Below are 25,164 nucleotides of genomic sequence, written 5' to 3' on the forward strand. Positions count from 1 at the left end.
TTTACTGTCTTTACATTTATTTTGAAAGATGAAGCTCGCAATTATGGTAAGGGGCGTTACATTTCCAACGAGTGCTTGCGGTGTTCGGCCAATCACAATGCACTGGGTCAGCTGGCCAATCAGAGCAGACTGCACTTGTCGGAAGGAGGGACTTTGTAGAAAACGAAGCGTTTGAGAGAGGCGGGGCATAGAGGACCTACAATAATGTACAGTATTTGAAAAATAATGTGTTTTTTTAACATTAAAGCATGTCAACATATTCGGTTACACCAAATACACAAAATAATGATCTTTAAAAAAGCATCATATGACCCCTTTAAGACCCGATGAACGGATCCGATATAATGATACACATCAAATCCGATTTCTTTCTCAGCTGTTTTCATTCACTTGAGACGTAACTGACTGCGTTTACCTGAATGATGGTCGAGATGGGTATTTTGTCATAACTGTATGTGTCTGTTCAGAGAATTCAGAAGAGGATTGAGTTCGGTGTTCGTGCGCTGTCTGTTAAACGCATGTGCGTGCTTCATGTGTGCGGTTGTGCGAATAGAGAACCTCGCGCGAGTAACAAATCGAGTTCTCTTTCGCCTTTTCTCTCTGGAATTGTTTAAAATTCGCTTGCTTGTGTAAATACGAACAAATGATAAACTTATACTCTATTATGGTTCAATTTTGCAATTAATCTACGGGTCACATGCGTGGCGAACCGTGGGGCTTGGTCCGTACGGATCACGGATCAACTACGATCCGTTTAACCACTAGTTAGAATGCTGCAAACTCTCTCAAAATCACATACAAAATTTTAGTTGCATCAAATTGATCAAAGGTGACAGTAAGACATAATAATGTTAAAAAGGTTCATATTTCATATAAATGCTGTTTTTCAAACATTCTATTCAAAGAATACTGAAAAACAAAATCTATAAGTTTCCAGAAAAATATTAAACTGCACAGCTGTTTTCCACTTTGACAATGATTAGAAATGTTTCTTGAGCACCAAATCAGCCTGATTTCTGAAGAATCATGTGACACTGAAGACTGGAGTAATGATGCAGAAAATTCAGCTTTGCAATCACAGAAATACATTGCATTTTATAATATATAATAAATATAGTAAACGGTTATTTTCAATTGTAATAATATTGCGCAATATTACCGTTTTAGTGTATTTTTGATCAAATAAATGCAGCCATGGTCAACATAAGACTTCTTTTTCAAAAACATCAGAAAATCTTATGACACAATTTTCAAATCAACCAATATTTTCTTTTGCTCTTAAAAAATAACTTTGGTGGTAAAATGATGGCATCAGATGGCAATAACATGGTAATTTAGTAGCTGGCTATTAAATAAAGGCCTATTTCGAATGAAATACTGAATTCCTGATAATCTTTTCCAATGAATCCTCCTTTTTTACGGCACAATTCAAAACAAAACTGCCAATCTCCCGTCCATAACAGAACAAGGCTCTTCTATTGCCTCACAAAACCATGTGTTTCCCTTTTATGTGCAGAAAAAGCTGCATTAGAGTGATGTGCAGTAAAATCTGACAGACTGATCAAGTAGCTCTCTGTCATCTGAAACCGCCATCGGCCTCCATTTATCTTCATCTCTACAGACCCTGTACTCCTTCACTTAATCTCATTTCACTGGCCTTTATCTTTATCCATAAGTGAGGCACTCAGCCCTGGACAAGCTGAGACCGTGTTTTAATGAAAGCACATCTCGGAAGGAGATCTGATGCTACATTTCCTAAGCTACACCTTCTAGCAAAGCAAATCCTGAAGGGAAAATTCAAGGCATGAATCTCTTTCCACAGCTCATGAAGAGCATACAAAGGGTTAAAGGGGGTCTATTCTCACTGAAGTGCTGTTATGACAACACAGTGGCATTTTTTCATTGTCCTCTTTCAACATTAATCTTCATCGGGTTTTAATTTAAATCGGTGAGGCACTAAACGGGATCCTTGGAAAAAATGCGGAGGGCAGAACTGAATAGGCTAAGTGCCCATCAAACTTCATCAGTCAATGTTAGCGGAGAAACGAAGAGGGACACACTAAAAGAGACGCATATAACACAGTCAGCATTCGTGCGATATTTTCATTATGTTGAAACACATTCTGACAGGCTCCTCTGTGAAAGCGTTTGAGTGTTAAATAAGCATGCAGGGACAGACAAGATGTTGTGTTCGTGATTCTGACAGTGTGAAATGAATTACACACCTGCCACACGCTCACTCTGATCTGTGGAAATACCTCACTTCATCTGAAAGTGAGGTAAAATGAAAAGTGTCCTCTGAAATGCCTGGTATACACTGTACAGTTTTGGCCTGTCCCAGACAAAAGATGACCAATGTGAAGCAATCATGGAGATTTCTTTAGTTGTAGCTCCTAAACGCTGGTTCTATGTCATACTTTCAGAGCGGTTCAAAGATGGCCACTGTTTAGCCTCAGACGTCACACCCACGGACCGTTGTCTGAACGACTGATGCATATCGCACACAAAATTGGAAACACCTCAGGAGTTTCGAAGTCGTCATCAGATTGGTTAAATTATACAGGATTTCCAGGAGATTTGTGTGTCGCTTTCTTTATCGTTCTGCCTGGAAACAAAGATGACATGACGCCAAACCCCCTCATGGAAGAAGAAAGCCGTTGTGTTTACAACTGTGACAATGAGCGCTTATCAGGATCAACTAAACGCTGGATTTTCAAAAGTATGTGAAATATTTAAAGTTCGCAGCATAGAATCTTTAAAATATTGCCAAGAGTTTTACACACTGGTCTGTTATTTTGGGGATATTTTCACGTCCCTAAGCATGACGCGGCACAAACTAAACATGATTGGTTGCTTTACCTGTCAGTCATATGGCCTCTCCATTCGAAGCGGCCAAGGTTCCCAGACCTTCTGCAGTCAATCTGAAGGTCTGGTTATGAGAGACTAGCCGCTGTTATGAACTTGCGACAATAGACAGCCTGCAAATTTTTTCTGGCAGTGTCAGAAGTTTAGGACAATCATCTGTATTGATTAACACAATTACATTAATCACAATTTCCATTCATCTTGCTCTATTTGTTTACCACTAATGCAAGCTGATGGCATTAATTCTTCTACACTAACTTGCATCATACCCTACGATTCAATAGGTTTAATCATCATAGAGTCTACACACACGTCGTACCCAGGTTTATTAGATCCATGCAGAACAGTGTGATTTGTAACAATTGTATAAGATCGCTAAATTCGCACTGTGGAAGGCATAAGAGTTGTACATTTCTGAAATTGTTCATTTAAGCCACACAACTAGGGGGCGCTGTGTAGCATATCAACATGTGACCACCCATATTTACATATGCATGTTCAGATTCACATATCAACACCTATTCAGTCACTCAGCATAATAGCGCGTGGAGATTAGCTGATCACAATAGAGGTCATTTACAGATATTGAGTGAGTTCGCAAAAAATATTCCCTCATAGGAATGATTGCGCCCATATTTTGGCTCATTTTGAGTCAGAGTGACTGTCGAGCACATCCGAAAGTGAGTTTTGATTGAGTAACTTCTAGAGCCATGCAGCAACTGTTTCAGATGGTTCAGTCCAATTTGGTGAACTGGTTCAAATTCGATTTGCTAGCTCTACCAGCCAATGTGGTAACACTGAGAAAGTAACAATTGTGCTACATTTTGAATTGTGTTTAGGGCTGTCGCGATTCGTCGATTTTATTAGACTATTCGATTTTTTTAAATCCTCAACTTCATTTTGCTCGCATCGACTAACCGGCAAAATACCAGAAGTGGCGCATTTCACAGACGAGAATGTATAAAACACATTATTAGTCTGTTTTCCAAGGCTGCATGATATATTAAACTCATTCAAAAATCATAATTAAGCATAATTGTGAATTCACAAACGCTACGATTTAATTAAATAATTGGTAACACTTTACAATAAGGTTCATTAGTTAACTACATTAGTTAACATGAACTAATAATGAACTGCACTTATACAGCGTTTATTAATCTTTGTTAATGTTAATTTCAACATTTACTAATACATTATTAAAATCTTGTTAACATTAGTTAATGCACTGTGAACTAACATGAACATCTGTATTTTTATTAACTAACGTGAGCGTAGATTAGTAAATACAGTAACAAATGTCAGTTATTTGGACTATGTGATGGACACTTGCTTCTTGCATTTTATGTTGCACTTTACTTTTTTACTTTTGGATTTCATTTGGTTTAATGAAATATAGTTTAATAAAATATTCTTAAGTAAAATTGTTGATTTTTTTTGTGGGAAATTAATCGTTTAGATGAATCGATAAATTAGTCAATAGATTAATCGAAATAAAAATAGTCGTTGAGGCAGCCCTAATTGTGTTGTAACATTTCTAAACATTCTTCAAGTAGGGAGGTCAGGGAGGGAGGTGGAAAATGATCCTGTAAATTTGAATTACAAATTCGATTTGATTTTCACTAGGGTTGCAAAATTCTGTGAAACTTTCCATGGGAATTAATGGGGATATAGTCCTATGAAAATTAACATGAATATATGGGAATAAACTGGTAATTTGCAAAACTGCAAATTAGCCTATAACAGGGAAATTAAATGTAGTTGAAAAAACATCTGGCAGCACAGCTTTGGTTAAAACAACCAGATTTAATGCAAAATCAGATGAATTTCTACCATGCGCATTCCTCAATCACATGCACAGATAATTTCTAGAATCTGCACACTACAGCAGGACTATTGAAGTCACACTACTGCATTTGAGCAGTCAAATAAGTTTTGATTATATTATTAGGATAAATATGTTTGATTTATTGTATTAAAGTTTAACTAGCAAAATAAAAATGTGTTTATACAGCAGCTAGCTAGCCAGTAAATCAGATGTTAAATGTAAGCTAGCTAACATAATTTTTTGGCCAATTTAAGAGGCCAGCTATCATGGTGCTAGCTAGCTCAACTGTGATGACATTTCTTCTGCTAGCAAGTCTTCTGTTATCACACAACAAATGTGTTTATACAGCAGCTAGCTAGCCAGTAAATCAGATGTTAAATGTAAGCTAGCTAACATAATTTTTTTGCCAATTTAAGAGGCCAGCTATCATGGTGCTAGCTAGCTCAACTGTGATGACATTTCTTCTGCTAGCAAGTCTTCTGTTATCACACAAGAACGTAGGTTATGTTCCCGTAAATCCCCTAGCTTAACTTCCAATGGAAAGTTTCTGAAATGTACTGGACATTTTCTGACCCTATGCAACCCTTATAAAAAATTTGAAGTAGACTTCAATATGTCCCCTGTAATGTAAATGGACTTTGTGTTTCATTGCGTTCTTTGTTCTTCGGTTTCCAAAAGTGCAACAGTGTCACAACGTCACCTATGATAGCACTCAGGTGATAATGGGCGACACAGCATCTGACAAAGAAATGAGACATTCCTTGTACTAGTGGTGTCCTGGCATCATCATCTCACACTGGCGCACAAAGCGTCAGGAGGCTCTCTCCCATCTTTCATTTGCTTTATTTCGGTTAACTAATGTATAACAGACACCCTGAACACTGCCAAAACATTACAAAACCGAGGGTTTGATGACTATCCCAGCGCAGTGAAATAGGGACCTTCAAGTCAATATGACGTCAGGCACCATCTGTCCCGCTCCAGTCTGGAGAGCAGCATCTCTGAAGGTGCCAGGCCATCGCTGGGGTGACTGTGTCACTCTATATTCCCCACGCTGGCGGGAGAGCACTGGGTTTCAGAGCTTATCACCCTTTCAGGCAGCAGTGACCCTGATTTATGGGACACCAGGGAAGAGTCACACCATGGGCCAAATGGGAGGAACTTTCTCCTGACAGATGCTGCCATGAGTCAAACTGACCGGACCAAGCCTCGATCCAGTGAAGTATTGCTTCAAATAAGGAAAATAATGACCATAATTGAAGCCAACTTCCAATATTTAATAGATACAGTGACTTAAAGATGCATCTTCAATGATGAGTATTTTTTTTTTCTGTACTAAAAATCTGTTTAGATTTTTTAAGTCCTGATACAATAATGAAGATTTTTTTTTTACAAAAAACAATAATATAAAAATTATAATATATATTTTTAAAAATACATATTTAAAAAATATATATATTTTTAAAATTTAAAAATATGCCTCTCTTTAAAAATATATATATTTTTAATGACAAGACACAGAGAAATAATATTCAAATTTAGTTTTTGAGGAGTGTCTCAAAGACAGAAAAAAAGAAAAGCATATTTTTTTATTTAATTTTCAGATTTTTTATTTTTACAAACTACTTCAGTGCTTACTAACGTTTGAAAAACCTTTGTCTAGCAAATTGATATCATAGGTGTAACCAACATGCAGAAACATACAGAAAACACAAAACAGGAAATTATATCCCCTATTGACCCTTGTGACTGTTTCAAGGCCAATAAGTCTTTTAAAATGTCATGAGGACCACCTCCCAAATACATACTGATATTTATGAATGCATTAATATATTACATTTGTAAAATATAAATAAATTAATACAAATAAATACATAAGTTAATAAATAAAATACTTTTTTAAATACATATTTAAAAACTTAACTGAAAATAATAAGCAGTGTGTCAGATTATAGCCCATTTGCTAATTAAGTTTAATCCACAACACAGGAATGAAACGTTTATAAAAACTTATTTTATTTTATTCTTAGAAATCATAATGTCTTCCTGCTCGTCTGGAAACCATTATTTAACAACCTCAGCCATATTCACCAAAATCACATGTGTGTAAGCCCTGCTTACCACAACTCGAGAAACAGCCCAACCACAACCGGCCATCAGCCCAAAACGGCTGACCGAAGCAAGGCCCTAATCGGCCGTCTGGCCCTGGTTAAGCCACACTTGGCCCAATGCAAAGATTTAACACACTAACACTGTATTACACAAGATTTTTTTACCTTAATGCCTTTGCAGATTTTAATTAGCATCAAAAACAGTAATACTGTGAAAATTATTACAATTTAAAATAACTATTTTCTATATGAATCATTTTAATTCCTGTGATGGCAAAGCTGATTTTTCTACTCCAGTCTTCAGTGTCACATGATCCTTAAGAAATTATTCTAATATGCTGATTTAGTGCTCAAGAAACATTTATTATTATTTTAATGTTGAAAACTGCTTAATATTTTTGTGGAAACAGTATTATTTTTTAAGATGGAGGGCTGTTACCCTCAGTTCAATCACACACACTGTACTGAACATAATGATTCAGGATCACTGCACATGGTGGAATTAACCGTGACCTGGTCTGCATTGTTCTCAGATTTGCAACTATTTGATGACGGCATGTCTAGCGTAGGTTCAAACTCACCCCCTCCATTCCCACCACCCCAAACTGACAAAAACAATTGTGGCAACCAGAATATTTCTGATGCATCACAATCTATTTTTTACATCCTCTCACCACATGCCTTCTAGTCTCAATCCAGATGCCAGTGCCGCCCACTTTGAAGAACAAAGCAGGAATCATGGGAGCGTCATCTGCAGGGCACGTGCTTGGCTCCTGTCTGGTGTCACTTTATTACATGTCGCACTTTCATCCCTCCAAACCAGACAAAAAAGTCTAAACACACTTGAACTTGGGCCAAAAGAGGCCGTCTGGATCGCAATTATCCAATTCAGCGGGGAAAGGGAGCAGATTAACATCCAGGTTTCACCGAAGCACCAGATGTTTTCGCTAGAAAAACAAATATTGGGAAGGGTGGTGCAGTTTTGGGTTGCGTTTTCGTCACGTGTGATATCTGACACCGCTATAGTGTTTGTGAATGGGAGCCATGAGAGTGGTGTGTTATTATGGAGCAGTCTGATAGCCCAGACAGGCAGTATACTCCACCCTGTGTGGTCCACTCATGCGATGGAGGCATGGATGTGCTCCATCTCTCAAGTGTCTAATTTGTCTCAGTTCAAACCTAAAAAAAAGAGTTTATCTTCATGCAAACAACGTTGAATATTGGTCAATTTTGGTTATTCACAAAAATACATAACCAATGCAATTCATCAGAATCAATTTAAATTGATCTCTTTATGTAAATTTCAGAATTGAAATATAATTTTGACATTTTTTTGCATAAAGTCAAGTCCTGATATCATAATGAAGATGAATACTTCAATAAATGAATCATGATTACTTAAATTTTTTTGAAAATAAGCAGGTAAGACTATTATGACTGTGTTATTAAATCTCTTAAAATTATTACATCTTTTTATGACAAGACACTTCAAGTTGTAAAATGTGATGCGACTCCCCAAAAAACTTGATGGTATTTTTGAATTAAATAATTGGTGATTGTGAAACAAAAATACCCTAATAAAAATAAAGACATTAAAGATATTTTGGGAAAAAATGATTAAATGTATAAACTCACACATATTCAAGGTGCAAGAAAAAACATGACTTAGTTACACCACATTCATTTTTTAGAGATATTAAATTCAAATTTTCTTGAAAAAACAAGTACGCAAGTTTTTCAAAAATGATATATAACCAACATGAATACAAAGAGAATAAAAAGAGTACATTTCAAAGACTTAGGAACATGTTTTTGTTTGCGTACATGTCACAAAGCATGTAGACTAGTTGTATAAAGCTGCAGTTGTGCTATTTTTAAAGTAAACTAACATTATCATCTGAAATCAAGCACTGAGAACTTTTGTTTTAGTAGCCTATATATCTACCTTGTCAGCTACACCAAAAACAGATTTTCTCATTTCACAAGCTAATCTGTTTCTGATTTCCTCATGCCTCTCAATTTTGACTCAAACAGATGTTTTTGAGCAGCGGAAAGGGAACGGATCTGGAGGGTTGCCCAGTATTTTAATACACTCTTTGACCTAGGGTCAAACAGTGACGTCTTCTTAGTTTGTCAAGCATGTAAACAATAAAACAACTTACTTTGTCAATAGTGGTATAAGGAAAAGAAGAAGAAGAAAAAAAAAAAAGAATTCCTCTCTATTGGTTTCTCTGTTTTTCTGAAATGGTCATCTGATTTCTTCACTAGACGTACACGGAGCTATTCCAGGGCACTATAATTGAGTTGTCACTGCCATTCAGAAACAAGAATAGCCTTTTCCCAGTCATGGGCTGTTGCAGAAAGAGGAATTTAAATGAATTCAAAATACAGCTCTCCCGTCATTTACTGTACCACTAAACTCAGGAAACTCACTTGGTATCTGGCTTGACCCCAATGTTTGTGTAGAACAATGTCTATAATGGAAACTGACATCCATCATCACTCTTGAAATGCTAAATGTGGCTTGTAGACACTCATGTAGCATCAAAACAATGTAGCATGAATTTCAAATAGCACAGACATGACATTTTTAAAGAGCTGCAAACAAATGAATGAAGAATAGGGGGGCCACTGTGCTGGAAGCTTTTAATATTGTGTGTGTGTGTGTGTGTGTGTGGATTGTAGTGAGCTCCATTACTGTGATTGCAATGGCGTATCCTCTCAATAATGCTCCCAGAACACCTTGTCTGCTACACCAGCCCAATTGGAATCACAGCAAGGGTTTATTAGCTCAGCCTGCGACACAGTTTGTTCACAAACACACAACAAAGGGACCAAGAGTGCGATAAACGCAGTTAATGCCACCGTTCTTAAAACAGCAGTAGTGTTTTTAATATTTCAGTGTACACTACAGAAGTCTGAACTCATCCTTATCCACCTTCTCACACATTCGCCATCAGAAAATTGCTACTAAACTGCACTTTAATTATGGAGTGCACAAAATACAGTCGATTTAGTGTAAATTGGCTAAAAATGATGCATGGCGCAAGCTGCTGTGGCAACGTGGCACATCTAGACAGCCCACTCAGCAAACCACCTTCAGACATGAGAGGAGAGAAAACAGAAAGAAAAGCTGCAACTCATTTAAAAACATATGACCGGAGTATAGCGTACATTCTTCCTTCTGGAGCCATGCAGCTGAAGAGTGTTAGAGTTAGACTGGGTTTTACTAGTTTACAGAACGATATTGGTTTTACTAGACTACATACGATGAGGCTGGGTTTTACAACACTGCACATTGTTACTGACTTGTTACAGACTTCTTAAATAAAGATTGGACTGGTCTTTTCTAGACTACAGACTAAGCTTTACTAGATTACAGAATGGGCTGGGCTTTACTAGTTGACAGAACAATACTGGTTTTACTAGACTACATCGTATGAAGCTGGGCTTTACAATGCTGCAGATTGTTACTGACTTGTTACAGACTCCCCTTAAATAAAAATTAGACTGATCTTTACTACACTATAGACTAGGCCAAGCTTTACTAGTCTACAGAATAGGCCTAGACTAGGCTTTACTAGTTTACAGAATGATATTGGTTTTACTGGACTACATGAAGCTGGGCTTTACAACACTGCAGACTGTTACTGACTTAGTTACTAGACTTCTGAACAACGTAGCAGCACCGCATCAAGTGGGTTCAACTGGATAGGCTAAAAAAGCATTAAAATGCAATGACACTTACATTGTCATTGCATTGTGTGCCACTGATAAGGCTACCTGACGCACACCTAAAATTCGAATGAAACGATTTTGGATTCAAATGTGGATTTATATTTTAAATACAATGAATATTCGAAATTTTATTTGTTTTTTGTTTTTTTTGATGGCCCTACTACAGAGTCAGACGATGCTAATCTTTGCTGGACTACAGAATAGACTGGGCTTTACTAGTTTACAGAACAATATTGGTTTTACTAGATTACATATGAGCCTGGGTTTTACAGCACTGCAGTTTTTTTACAATCAAAGCTGGACTCACATTTGATTACAAATAAGTTTGTCTTTTACTTGACTAAAGACAAGTCTTGGCTTTATTAATATGCTGGGTTTTCTAGATTACAGTCTATGCTGCTTTACCAGACTATGTACTAAACTGGGTTAAACTCCAAATATGCCCCGCAGAAGAAAGGTAATGCACATTGTTCCAGGAAATCCCATATAGCGGAAGCTGAATAAACAGAAGATTGAACTTCATTCAACGCATGAAAATAGCCAAAGAAGCTGGCATGGTGTTAAACGCAAACAAACATAGTTTCAAAAACGATGACAATATAGGCAATGGTTTATCAGAGTTCTTCAAATCTTCTCATGTATTTTCATTATAATAAGGTATACTTACAATGCAATGCTAATCGACATAGCCTTTATCATGTATGCGTAGAATACCATGAAATAATATGTTGCGTGCCTCATTCTGTGAAGCCACATCATCTCACAGAAGTATTTTATTTTAAACACTCGACTGATGTTATGAAGTGAGTTCGGAGTTTGCATGTTGCTTTTTCAAATGCACATTATAAAAGGCGCAATCATTTACTACTCAATCATTTACTAGTGATCACAGAGCCGTAACTCACTGACAAGCTGCGCATTAGCTTTATTTTAAAGGTGACATATCATGAAAATCTTCAGGTTTTAAGTGCTATAATCAGGTCCCCGGTGCATCTACCAACCAAGGAAACGTGAAAAACATTAACCCAGTAACTTTGTTTTGGTAAGGCTTTTTCTGCAAGCGTCTGAGAAAACGAGCGCGTCTGATTTCGCTCCCTTGGTGACATTGCAAAGGGATCTCATTATAATATTACCGCCCCTTAATCTGTAAGTTTCCACCCACGGCGCCGTTTCGCAAGCGACAATGGTTTACTAGTTCTAACGCCATGGCGAAAGTTTGAGCAGAACATACTAACTGTTCTGCCTTTGTCTGCACAGACGAGCACAGAACACTATTTAGATCTATTTACCTTCACAGACATAACCGACTGTTTTTGTAACTCGTGTGTTTTTAACGTAAACTTGTGTGTGAATGAGAACTTAGTTTAGTACTCACATGCTGTGTGGTGGCCGCTTTTTTTCCGTGTGCTTCGGATGTGTGCTCTCAGAAAACCGTATATCAGAAGTTTAAACTCATATGGTTTAAACCGCATGATTTCAGTGCGATAAACATGATAATCAGAACCAAAACAGATATTTTTAGCAGATACGAGCTGTAAAGGCACAGCTCTATTCTGGAAAAGGGGGCGGGGAGCAGCAGCGTACTTGCATTTAAAGAGACAGGCCCGAAAAACAGCGTGTTTCTGCTTTCACTCAAAATAGGCATTTTCAAAGTGATATAATAAATGATCTGTGGAGTATTTTGAGCTGAAACTTCACAGACACATTCTGGGGACACCAGAGACTTGTATTACATCTTGTAAAAAGGGGCATAATATGTCTCCTTTAATAGCTTTTTCTTAGACTGCAAACTAACTTGGGTTTTACCACACTACAAAGCTGGACTTGACTACATGACTACAGTAAAGACATGACTACAGATTAGGCTGGCCAGACTACAGAATGTTCTAGTATTTTCTAGATTAGTCTGGGATTTACCGGACTTTACAGGCCCATGTTTACTGGATTACAGTTCCAGACCAGGCTTTACTTGACTAGAAGACTCAGATCAGCTTCTTTATGCTACAGACTAGTCTTCTCTGGATTACGGTCTAGGCCAGCCTTCACTAGACTACAGAAGAGGGTTGGCTTCATTAGAGTACGGAGTAGGCTTGGCTTAGCTGGCCTAGGCAGGGGAAAGAAACATCACGCCCTCCACAGAAGCAATGACCTTTAAAAAAATTTATAAATCTTACCACTCCATGACCTTGTCAGCTCACTTTAGTAAATAAATGTTTCTTAAAAAATGAAATCAGATTTATGAAATTGGAATAAGCTAAAATAACCATCACCCTTTTAGAAAATGATGCATGTTGAGAACATGAAAACTGCAATTTAATGTCATATAAACAAAGACAATAGCAAAAAAAAAAAAAAAAAAGAATTTTGCTGTGCCATAAATCGAAACTTGAGTGATTTCGCAAGGCTAAATAATGTGCTCTACTAACTCAAACAGGTTTTATTGAGACTCGTCTCTTGTAGCGTCACGGGACTGCCTTAAGCAACCAGTGTCAAACAAATACAATCTCCCTAAGGACTGCAGTTAAGTGCTCCATAAAAACAAAGGTAACTCTAGAGTGTTAGGGTTAAAATGCCCACCTACAAACACACACCAGTGTGTCATCTCTACCTTATAACACATGGACTAATTTTCTAGGCAAGAAAACGGCACATACTAAAGCTATGTGGACCACTCTTGATGGCAGTTCAACTCAACAAAACCTCCATTGTTTAAGCTGAGTGAGTGAGTGAGTGTGTGTGTGTGCGCGCGCGTGTGTGTATGTGCGCGTGTGTGTAAGTGAAAGAGAGAGAGAAACAAAAGAAGGGAAAGTGCAACACGCTCACAGACAACTACCTACTTGACTGGGTCAAAGTCCTATTGAGAAACTGTACAAAACTGAACTAGCACACCATCCCCAATTTTAGAAAACATTTAAGCAAATTAAACATATGTGATGTTTGTGATGAGTAGTGAAGGTTCCTCGTCTCTTGAAAGCTCATAAGTTTATAGGTCCTTTTGCCTTTAGTGGAAGTACTTGTCAACAGGAAGACCTTTTGCCCTGCAGTAGGCACTTCAAAGACAAAACCCTGTTTTATGTCCTACTGGCTACACAGCACATCAAGTGTTATGAGACATACTGGACTGACCACAGCTCTTCCACAAAACTAGCACCTGAGTTCAGCTGTAAACGTAAAAACGCAAACACCATGTTACCTTGCCCATCAGATTAATGGTTAACCCAAGATCTAAGATGCCGTCTTAAAGGGATGGTGCACCTAAAATAAATCACACAGTTCCAAACCCGTATGACTTTTTCTTCATAAAAGTTTTTTTTTTTTTTTTTTTTTTTTAAGAATACCTGCTTACTTTTTTTATTTAATGAATGGGTCCCTTTCCTTTGACACATAACAAATGTCTAAATATTTATTTAGCCAACTGGACAAGGAAGTCAACTGTCAAACAGGTAAAGCCAGAAAACTAACTCCCCCTGAACACTATTAGTTTGACTCAGACTACCTGAAAAACAAAAAGCGACATGGATAGACAGACATTGGCTCCTGTTTTAATGACTGCTTTATAATTTAAAGCGACTGCAAGGGAGTGTGTAAACCGCCAGGAGACTGATGAAGGCGCAATCTGACAAAATGAAGACCAAATGTGTGTGCTGGAGAAGCATTCAATGCGTAAGAAACAGTTCCCATACTCTCCACACTGAAGAACCACTGTGTACTAACCATATGGGAGAAACTGCAATACTACTGCTTTTATGGTGTGTTTGTCTTTTTTTTGGATCTTTACAGATGTGGTCACTATAAACAGCTGTTGTGTGGAAAGTAGCTGTACCAACATTCTTTCTTTAAACCGGGTCTGGAAAAACGTGAGGATGTGTAAATAAAAATGTCATTTTGGATGAGCTATTCCTTTAACGTCAAAAAATGTGAAAATTAAAGTCCTTGCTTTTAAGAAACATGACAAACCTTTGGAATTCTGCAGGATTTGTATTTGTTTTTCAGAGATAAACGAGCAGAAACTGCTGTTTCATACTCCTTGCATGTCTATAAGATTTCAGCAGCAGCATTAAAAATTCAGCTGCTGTAAAAATAGCAGTGCTCAAGATCGAAATGTGGACATGCAGGTGGGCGTTCGCACATTTTAGAAAAATCTCCAGAACCCCAGATGAACACTCTGGGATCATGACTTTGACTTTTCCATGGCATGGTTCAAGGAAATCACTTTTAGCAACATAAAATAGAGTATATAAGCATAATCATAACAATACTTCTGCAAATTTTGACCAAAGCCAATATGGCTGCCAATACATCATCCATCCCTCAGACAATTACAAATTTACAATATAGCAGAAATCAGGATTATGATGCAAGCCAGAGGTAAAGTCAAAAAGTCCTCATGCTGTTGGGTTTGCTAAATGTGAAAGCGACAGGCACCTCTGGGAAACGGATGGCCATCTTTAAAGGACACAACAACAAATCAATGGCGGGAACCTCATTAATGAAGAAGTAGAGCTTGACATTTCACAATGGTCCTGAAAAGGGAGTTGTCCCTAGTAATCGGTGACAAACCCCCTGGACGGGACGGAGGGCCTCCCTGCCCCCATTAACACTCACTAAACAAAGGCCAGTGCACTTGTGAACCCTAGTAGATCAATGCACCCTGCTCCACCCAATTAATGGGATTTCCTCATGTGCACTTTTCCAAGATGTCATCAGAGACTCAGGGTCTTTCAGCATCTATCTTGTGAGAAACATAATTCCAGAATCTGCTGGGAAAGGGCCGTGACTTTGCCCCAAATCAAACGGGATATTTTCCCAGAAAAATCGATAGAGTCACAGCACGGTGACCACCAGAGAAGCACTTACTCTCAAACAACTCTCCTTTTCGGCTGATATCACCAAGGTCGCTTATTTTCCAATCAAATCCTGATGGATAAAGTCCATGTTCATTTTACTTCTTACATTTGCCCAGTTGAATATCTTGTTTCATTTGAAAATGCATCCTGTAAGTAAATGGGATGCAAATACAATTTCATACTGACTTTCTATTATTCACAAGGAGTAAATTATGAGTGACAGCAGGTTTTAAAAAAACGCCTTAACATGCAAAGAGAACAGGTGCTAGTGTTGTTTTAGCTTTTGTCCATTATAATCTCAATTGCTAGTTGCTTTAAACCCCCGACCTCACCTGTTCCACAAAGCAGCTGTTGGTTCCATCAGCATTGTTGACACTAGTGATCAAGAACCAATCCAAGTAGACTACATCCTAACTAAACTAGTTCAGCTGGTGACCATCCCAAGTGACCACAGCTGGTTATCAGTATAAGGCCTGTTTTGAACACTATACTGCAATAACAGCCTGCTTTTTCCACATTAGTGTAAACCAACATAAATATCTAACAGGAAAATCTGATTTTCGCATGCAATCCATTTGTTTAGACAAATGCAGAAATAAATATTCTGCAGGCATGTGCATTGTGCAGTGTGATGGAAGAGAGATTAGAACACCTCTGCTTAAAAAAATCTGTCGCATTGACGACATGCAAATATTTGTGCTGGTTGACACATTAACAGCCATTCATTCAAATTAAAATGTTTATCTCACCAAACATGTGAACAGGTCTTAAGCTTTTTACACAGGGTAGGTTCCAACTGACTTGACAAAAACATATACCTAATGACAATCAGTTAACCCTATTTTTCTTGTGTTCTAGATAAGCAATCATGTTAACACCTTTACAACAGGGTCTCATTTGTTAATGTATTAGCTAATATGAACTAAGCAATTAGTTAGTTTTATATTATTTATTAAGCTTTGTTCATGTTAGTCAATATTAGTGGTCGACCGATATGGGTTTTTTGACAGCCGATGCCGATATCTTGGAAAGCAGGGTGGCCGATGGCCGATATAAAGCCGATGTAATTTTATTTATATTTAAGAAATTTGAAATCATTTGAAAATGGATTAAAAATAATTGTGTAAAATAAACATACTTATACTTTAGAAGACAAAGCATTTTTCACAAATAAATATTTAATAAAAATCTAATTAAAAAGGAAGTAAACACTGTAACCAACAGGGCACTCAGTATTCTGAGAAGTTTGTGTGCATTGGGAATCTTTTTTTTTTTTCAAATAAAGCCAAGGTAACACTCATTTTACATACAGCACGCAATGAAAAAAGACATGAATATGACAGTGGGCAAATGCATAAAGTGCAGCATAATTTGAAATCACTAGTTTAAAGTTTGTCGATCGCGCGTCTCTAGTCAAGCAGAACTCTCCTCCTGTCAGCATTCCATTCGCACGGACCGACCGTCACACAGAGAACACGCAACTCATGCAACTAGATTTGACTAAGTCTGCAATGTTTGTGAAATTAAATGTTAATTCAAAGATTTGTTTAAATTATATAAATGTGTATTTGCTGAATGCTGAAGGCAAATGAGAAATTATTATAATGTTGGCCTTTCTATAACTAATAATATTAAAGCAATCGTTATAATACTTTTTGTATACATTTTAATTCCTTTGTTTAACAGTTCTGATTATTAGTTAGACTTCTATCCATATTAAACAGAACTGAACAATAACAGCGAACAAGAGGGAGAATGTGAGCGGTGTGCGCTCAGGCGCAGTCGTTCTCAGCGCTGTCAAAATAAAAGTCCGCCGCGCCATTAGGGCTGGGCGATATGGCCAAACAATTATCTCAATTTTTTTTTTCATATCGGTCGATATCGATAATTATCACGATAAATGTACATTTTTATTTCTTTCAAGTTTAAAGGCAGATTTTTGCTCAAATGTGAAAGTTGTAAAAACCAGACGGTTAACTGTGGTTTTCAACTATTCTTTATGGTCAGAACACTTCGTTTTTTTAATTCTTTACACTTCTCCAGCCATTTTTTCTTAACAAAATAAATATCGCAATAGAAAAAAATAATTTCTTAGTTCTGCATGTTCTAGTAATGTAATATTGTTTAAAATCAAGAAACAAGTTTGTGTTGCCTGATAATACTAATTACATTTTAATTAACGTTTAATTAACATTTTTTTGTCTCTTAGAAATACACATTTGATAGTAGCTTGAGTTAGGATGCAGATGTAGATTTATGTTCATTATCAAAATCAGTAATATCTGTAAAAATTGTAGCAATCTCATTTTTTATATGGTGAAATTTAAATATTCTGACTGTTTAAGGTGTTGTTTTAACCATTGGTCTTCCATAACATACATTTAGATCATGATAATCACAGTTAAAACCACAAATATAGCACCTCAATACCATGGTAAAAACAGTAGACTAAATACATTTATAAATGCATAAACGCTACAACTTAATCACAAAAAAAATACTGTAATTATATTCCATTACTCCTCCTTCAATATATTTAATACATCTACATTAATAATATAATAAAATTCGACACGAATACCCACATTTCTGACACAATACCATGGTGCAGTTAATGCTACCACAGTAAATCCATGGTAAATTATGGCGATTGTAGATTAAAAAGTCTTCTGACTGTATCATTGCGCACAGTGTTTCTGCTGTTTGTCAGCGCTGTTTCATCTACGTGTAAACAGAGTTATTTGTGTTGTGTTGAATTCAAGCGCTTCACACTGGATCTCACAGCGCTGTTCAGTGTCGTGTGAGCGAGACTCATCAGCGAGTGAACGCATCTGTTCTAGTGAAGCTTGCGCTGCTGTTTGAACTTTGATCAGAGCGGATAAACACTTGGAGTGGTGCGCTTCAAATGACTAGCGCTCTTTCGCTCCGCCTTTGCCGCATTATATCAAACATTTATCGAACTCTTGTTATCGTTTATCGAGGAAATCTATATCATGCGATAATTATTGGTATCGATTTATCGCCCAGCCCTACTCGCCATCAAAATAAAAGTCCCGCCTTGAACACATCGGCCAAACAGAAAAACTTATCGGCCGATGCCAATATTTGAAAAATGCCAAATATCTGCCGATATATCGGCCCATGCGATATATCTGTCGACCACTAGTCAATATTCATGTACAGTGCATTACATAATGTTAAAAAAGCCATTTCTAGGCACCAGAATATTATATTGATATTCCTGAGGACAAACTGGAATATCAAGAGAAACACTGTTTTTCAAACTGACAAAATCTATAGTTTAGAGAGTGCTTATTTAGTTGATTACGACTTCTGGATAAACACACCACTGGCTTCAACATCCATAGGTTTTCAGCAGACAACAAGGTCAATGCCAATATTTCTAAGGAATCCCTCTGTAATCTCCAAGCGGAGTCATTCAGCGGGATCACACACTTCACAGACACACTGTGAACTCTGTGTGGAAGGCACAAAGATGCACTCAAACCACACAAGGGTGGGCAGCACTGGCCTCAAATGTGTTTGAAACACTTTCTAAAGATAAAGTGCAACCGAGGAGATGAAACTCCTGCCAACATCTGAACTAGAGATTTAGCTTACTCAGTTTGAACTAGGCTATACAGCTCTCTTTGGCCTACAAAAGCAGGCTAAATTAATAAAAGTGGGTTAAACTTATTTAAAAAGAAAGTCTGGGAAGTTATATCCATATCCTAAAGCCTCGTGCACACCGGGATGATTATTGCGCGCGCTTATGGCCAGCGTTTTTTGAGACGTTTTCCCAAGACGTTTTTTGATGCGTCTTTGTGTTCATAACCAAGCGATTTTCACTGGCGATGAGTCGAGTGAACGTGCAAATTCACTCCCTAACATTTGATGGCGCTTAATGAAAAACAGAAATACCCCGGTACACATCGAATCCTATTTGATCTGCAATTCCTCTCCATAACAACTCCCTCTTATCGAGATTTTTCTTACTTCCTCTTCGTTGTTAGGTATCAATGCGTGCTCGGCAAGACCGTTTTGTGTTTGAGCGATAAGTAATAGTGACCGGGACGCGATAATCGTCCCGGTGTGCACAAGCCTTAAAGGGTTAGTTCACCCAAAAATGAAAATTCTGTCATTAATTACTCACCCTCATGTCGTTTCAAACCCGTAAGACCTCCGTTCATCTTCGGAACACAAATTAAGATATTTTTGATGGAATCTAAGAGCTGTCTGACCCTACATAGACAGCAAAGCAACTGAAATGCTCCCAAGTCCAGAAACGTAGCAAGGAGATTTGTAAAATAATCCATGTGACATCAGTGGTTCTTCCACAATTATACGAAGCTTATCCGCGAACAGCGTATCCGCGTGACGCAGCTGACACAGAACAGCATACGTTGTTTACGTCCAGCGGATATTCTCCAAAATGGTACCAGGGTGATGCGGAGGAGACTAATTGTTGAATAAAGTGGTTATTTTTTTTCTTTTGAGCACAAAAAGTATTCTCGTAGCTTCGTATAATTGCGGTTGAACCACTGATGTCACATGGATTAATTTACATATCTCCTTGCTACGTTTCTGGACTTTTCAGTTGTATTGCTGCCTATGCAGGGTCAGACAGCTCTCAGATTCCATCAAAAATATCTTAATTTGTGTTCCGAAGATGAACGAAGGTCTTACGGGGTTTGAAACGACATGAGGGTGAGTAATTAATGACATAATTTTCATTTTTGGGTGAACTATCCCTTTAAGGCATCGTCATACCAGAAAATCAGCATTTACCGGTAGATAAATCCGAGAGACAATACAGGTATCATATGAAACACTGATGCTTATTGATTCTGAACCCGTTGCCCTCAGCTAACCTCGCAATAAGACAAGGACACATCCAACCATAAATCAACCCCACTCTCCCATGGCATGAAAGAGAGAGGCTATTAAACTAAAAACACCAATATGTTTCAGAGTCCATCATCTGATTTGTGGTCTAAAAAGCTAATTTTACTCATAAGGCGACTTGAGACTAACAAGACGCAATCAATAAATGCTGGAAGATCACAATCCTTGGCGTTCGTGTAGATGAAATACTTTATAAGTGTTTGTCAGTGTAGAAACATTAGAAGTCCAATGATTAAGTAAATGTTTGGAACAGCCTATAATGTGATATTTTTGCATAGTAATATCTTACAGCCTTTATTTCCCCTGTGGCTGAAGCTTTTACAACTGCAGGCCTTGTTTTCCAGTTTAATTGCTTTAAAAATAAATTATAATTCCTTCTATCTTGTCCTGTTTATTATCTGGCAAAAGCTGCCAGTTACGTTTAAGTGGCTGAAGCAATGAGACCCATGAGGGAAGCCGTTTCAAAGTGATGAGACAATACGGAGAAGAATCATGAACATTTCCTGTGAACGCAGCTACAGACCAATCACAATGCAGAAAGGGAATGACACCTGGAAAAACTCTGACAAATAGCCTACAGATTCAGACTCTGTATGTTGGTCAGTGTTCAACAAATCGCAAAAACACCCAACTTACAGCGATTCCATTAAACTGCAAATATGTGGACAGTACTATTTATGTCCCTGAAGCAATTACCACAAAGCCAAAGAGTGTACAAACAGCATGCAAGCGGAGGAAGACCAAAAACTATCATTTGGCTCCAGACTTCCTGAGTTCCTCATCGGAACACACAGCCACAGGACAGAACGCAGTTACCCATTTGTAAAATTACCTTGAAAGCACAGGAATCATTTAACCCAATGGCATTATGAAATGCTGATTCGAGCCATAACCAGTCAAATATCCTGCCAAACAACACACCTTGCTATTAATATCAGCGAAAGTCACATAGCAACTGTTTCAACCCTATCTAAGATAGCATAACATCTCGACACATTACATTACTGTTATCTGTATACTTAATACATTCACACAGCCTGCAGCATCTATCAGAGTTATAATCTGGAGCTGTGATGATGCAGATCCCACAGGAAGCTGTCTCTATTCAACAAAACACAAAAGCAGCAGAGCCCATCAGAGCTGAGAAAGGCTAGTATTTATATCTAGTCAGGGTGAGGCTTCAGTCACTTATGAGATGTTTTATATAATCTAGAGACACTATGAACTTTAGATGCACCATATTCGTATTCCCTGTTTGAAAGTCCAGTTTAAACTGGAAGATGTGTTTAGGAACCTGGTCTAATATGGTTGTCTTTACTGATAGCTGGTTTTAGAGGGGTTCTGGACACTTTTCAGGCTTGCCAACAAACTAAACTAGATGAACACCTGCTTGGCCAATTCAGGAGACCAGCAAGAGCATCTTAGCCAAGCTGTGAGAACATCGTAAACCAGACTGAACCATTATGGTGTCCAAAGTTAGACCATGTCAGGATGGTTTTGGGATATTGCAGCTGGTCAACCAACTAGTGACCAGCCAAAAACCAGCTTTGAAGGATAAGATGTGAGTTGCTGAATGAGTAAAACAAGATGTGTTCATTGTAACAGGTGTTGATCAACTAATTTTTTCTTCTACATAAATTCTAACCCAATCAATGTACATCTATTTCAGCCTGTGCATGGTATTTGATCTAAATATGCACTGAATAATAAAACGGTTTGTGGTTTATTATATCTCATCAGGATGAGACAATGTAATACAGCAGTTGTCTAATAATGGGTGAGGCATCAACAAAGAGGGCGCGAGGATTTGCCTCCTCAGTAACTCATTTAGTAACTCCAAGGGGGGCAATAGCTGACTCTAGTGGTCTTGTAAGTAAGCAAAACAGTCAGCAAGGTTTTAACAATAGCAGGCTAGATAAAGTTAGGGGTCTCACCTCCTCCAGTGCGGCTACAGTATTCCTGCAGTGAGTCATTCTAGTGGTGAAGTTTGAGGCGGTGGGCGATTTATAATCTTCATTCGTCTCCGCCACAAACTCCGCCACTGTTATCTGGTCAGGCATGATTTATTCTGAAGCAATATTCTCATCCGTTTTCTATCAGCTGTGACATATAAATCTGCGTGTTTTTTATATATTATCCAAGGGCATTTTCCCACTAATATCATTAATACTTTCATTTCAAATTCTTACATTTGATCTATAAATTCAATTATAATAATGTGATTATCTATATCAAGTTAAATAATTTACACTGAAAAATACAACTGCATTAAATAATATTATGAGATGATTTAAAATAATTTTGAATATACAAACAAGAAAGGATGGCGGAAATTATACTTTGCAACGAAATTAAAACGCCAGTAGTGAGCGTTTAATGAGTGAGTCATTGAGTCGTTCATTCAAACGATTCGTTCAAACAGCAGATTCTTCAGATGTTAATGCATGGGCTAATGAAACTTTGACTCAACCGATTCGTTCAAAACACGGAATCAATCAGCAATGAATCGTCTGGTTGCTGTGAGGTGCGCTGTTTCCGCCTAAAATGTAAGTGACCTAATAGTATTGTATTTGCTTTTTGACCTGTTTATAGAACTATTAAACAGTCGTGATGGTGAAAACGTTGTGTGATGTTGCCTAACTAACTGTATTTTAAATCTAAAAACTTTCCATTTTGAATGTTTACCTCAGGATGCTGAGTTTCTTAGTGTTGCGCGTTTTGATTTCTCCTGGAGAGGCTCCTCAGCGGCGCAACCTTATTCTGTCAATAGATGCATTAGGCTAAATACAGTAGCTATATCCACTATTAAATCATTAGGGGGGAAAATAGATATTTTGTAGTTTTTTAATCCAGTGTAGGCAACGTTCTCAGAGAAATCCCATGATCAATTTGTAGGCTAATATAATAATACCTGAGGTTGAGATAGTGATGGTATTTTAAATCTTATATATAAGGACAACAATGAATCAGTTCATTATTAAGTTCTTTCAACACACATAATTCACAAAATTGTTTGTCAGTAACACACTTTTAATAGGCTCCAACGGACAACCTGAAGATATTTTTAACTGACCGCAACATTAAATATTAAACAACATCTCCAGAACAATGCTTTGTATTGGTTTTCTGCCAGAAAATGCTCTATTAATGCATGTTTGTCTTAAATGAATTATTCAAGCACACTTTTACAGTATACTGATTATCAGTGTTGGGGGTAATATATTACAAGTAACGCGAGTTACTTTTTCAAATAAGTAACGCAAGTTACTTTTTTCCCCATTTTATTGATTGACAGCTCTCCTGTCCCCATGTTGAGAGAAATCAGAAGATGTTACTGTAGTTCTAAAATAAATATGAATATGCATTAATTCATCTCACTCACACACAAAAAACACAGATTCAGTATTCCTCAAAATGAATAAAAATAATGCAACTCAGAATATGACGCAAACCTGCAATAATTAAATGTTAAACAACACAAATATCCTTTATGTATTTAATCTCGTTCTATTAACCAATGTCTTTGCTTCTGACCTTCGATGATCCAGTTCAATCATACTAATAAGCACAAATTACTCTAGACAAACATTTGTGTCTTTTTTTACTGCTGAAGTGTGTTGAAATGTCTTCTTCTGCATTCTACTGTAGGGATGTAAATTTACTTTCCCCTCAGCCTGAGGCTTATTCATTTCACTTTTGGTGAGAAAAGGCTTTTATATTTGCCAAAAATTTAACTTTTTTATTTTAAAAACAAACAAGCAAGCCCTGTACAGATTTAAAAAGTAACGCAAAAGTAACGTAACGCATTACTTTCCATAAAAAAGTAACTAAGTAACGTAATTAGTTACTTTTTTACGGAGTAACGCAATATTGTAACACATTACTTTTAAAAGTAACTTTCCCCAACACTGCTGATTATAAGCTCTTTAAAAATCCATGTGAACATAATCTAATAGAATCTTTTTTTTTTTTGATGGATAGTACACAGTACACCTTCTTCCATAAAGTACTAGCACAAACAGTGAAATAACATAATGATTTATAAAAAACAATCTATTGTAAAAGCAACAATCATAGCAAGCTATTTGTAACAGAGTGTATTTGCATCCTCACAAAAGACTGCAGGCAGGTTAAAAAGAGGAAACTTAATTCAAAACTAACATAATTCATGCCACATACCGCATAGTTCTGTTTATGTAAAAATATAGGCTACTATGGAAACATGACGTTGAAGACAATGGCAGGTTTTGGTTTATCTGTGCATGTTTGCGCACCTTGACCATTATTGGGACCCCTGATGAACCCAATGACCTTGAGGCCAGTCAAATTATCTGCTGTTAATATATGAATATTGGAAAATAATTAATATGATGAGCAAAGTTTTAACTAAGTCCCATTTTGCACAGCTGACTCTCTTCTGAATGTTAATATAACACTCTAATGCTCTCCACTCAGAGCTCATAATGAAGAGTGAAAGCATATCCGTATGACCTCTGCTGGTGTCTTTGAATAACCTTGTTCCTTATTGAGGAGTTTTACTTTCAGAAATTATATCATGCGCAGAGGTTGCAATATGTTACAGTTCAATAGGCTTACTGCTATAGATGGCTACGTATGGATTATGTGTTAACCATTTACATAATATTTGTGATCTTGACATTCTGTTGAATGAAATCCCATTTCTGACACAAAGGAAAAAAATAATTATGAGATAAAAAGTCCAATTTAGGAGATACTAAGTAATTGAAATTGACATAATTATAAGCAAACGTCAAAATTATGACATCATGATGAGAAAGTCAAAATTATTAAATAAAAAGTAAGAATTAATAATAATTATGACATCAAAAGTCACATTTGAAGTAATTAT

The 25,164-nt window shown here is 37.1% G+C and overlaps 1 protein-coding gene across 1 annotated transcript in view; it reads right to left on the bottom strand.

Annotated features, from left to right (window-relative positions):
• The window catches only part of asap2a (ArfGAP with SH3 domain, ankyrin repeat and PH domain 2a), an 86,091-nt gene extending 63,737 nt beyond the window's left edge, over positions 1-22,354 (bottom strand). The window contains exon 1 of the mRNA XM_016248870.1: positions 22,229-22,354. Coding sequence (XP_016104356.1) covers positions 22,229-22,354 — 126 coding nt within the window. The remainder of the gene's footprint in view (positions 1-22,228) is intronic.
• Positions 22,355-25,164: the final 2,810 nt, after the last annotated feature.

The sequence above is a fragment of the Sinocyclocheilus grahami genome, unplaced genomic scaffold, assembly GCF_001515645.1.
Source record: "Sinocyclocheilus grahami isolate Dianchi unplaced genomic scaffold, SAMN03320097.WGS_v1.1 scaffold896.1, whole genome shotgun sequence".
In the NCBI taxonomy this organism is placed as follows: Eukaryota; Metazoa; Chordata; class Actinopteri; order Cypriniformes; family Cyprinidae; genus Sinocyclocheilus; species Sinocyclocheilus grahami.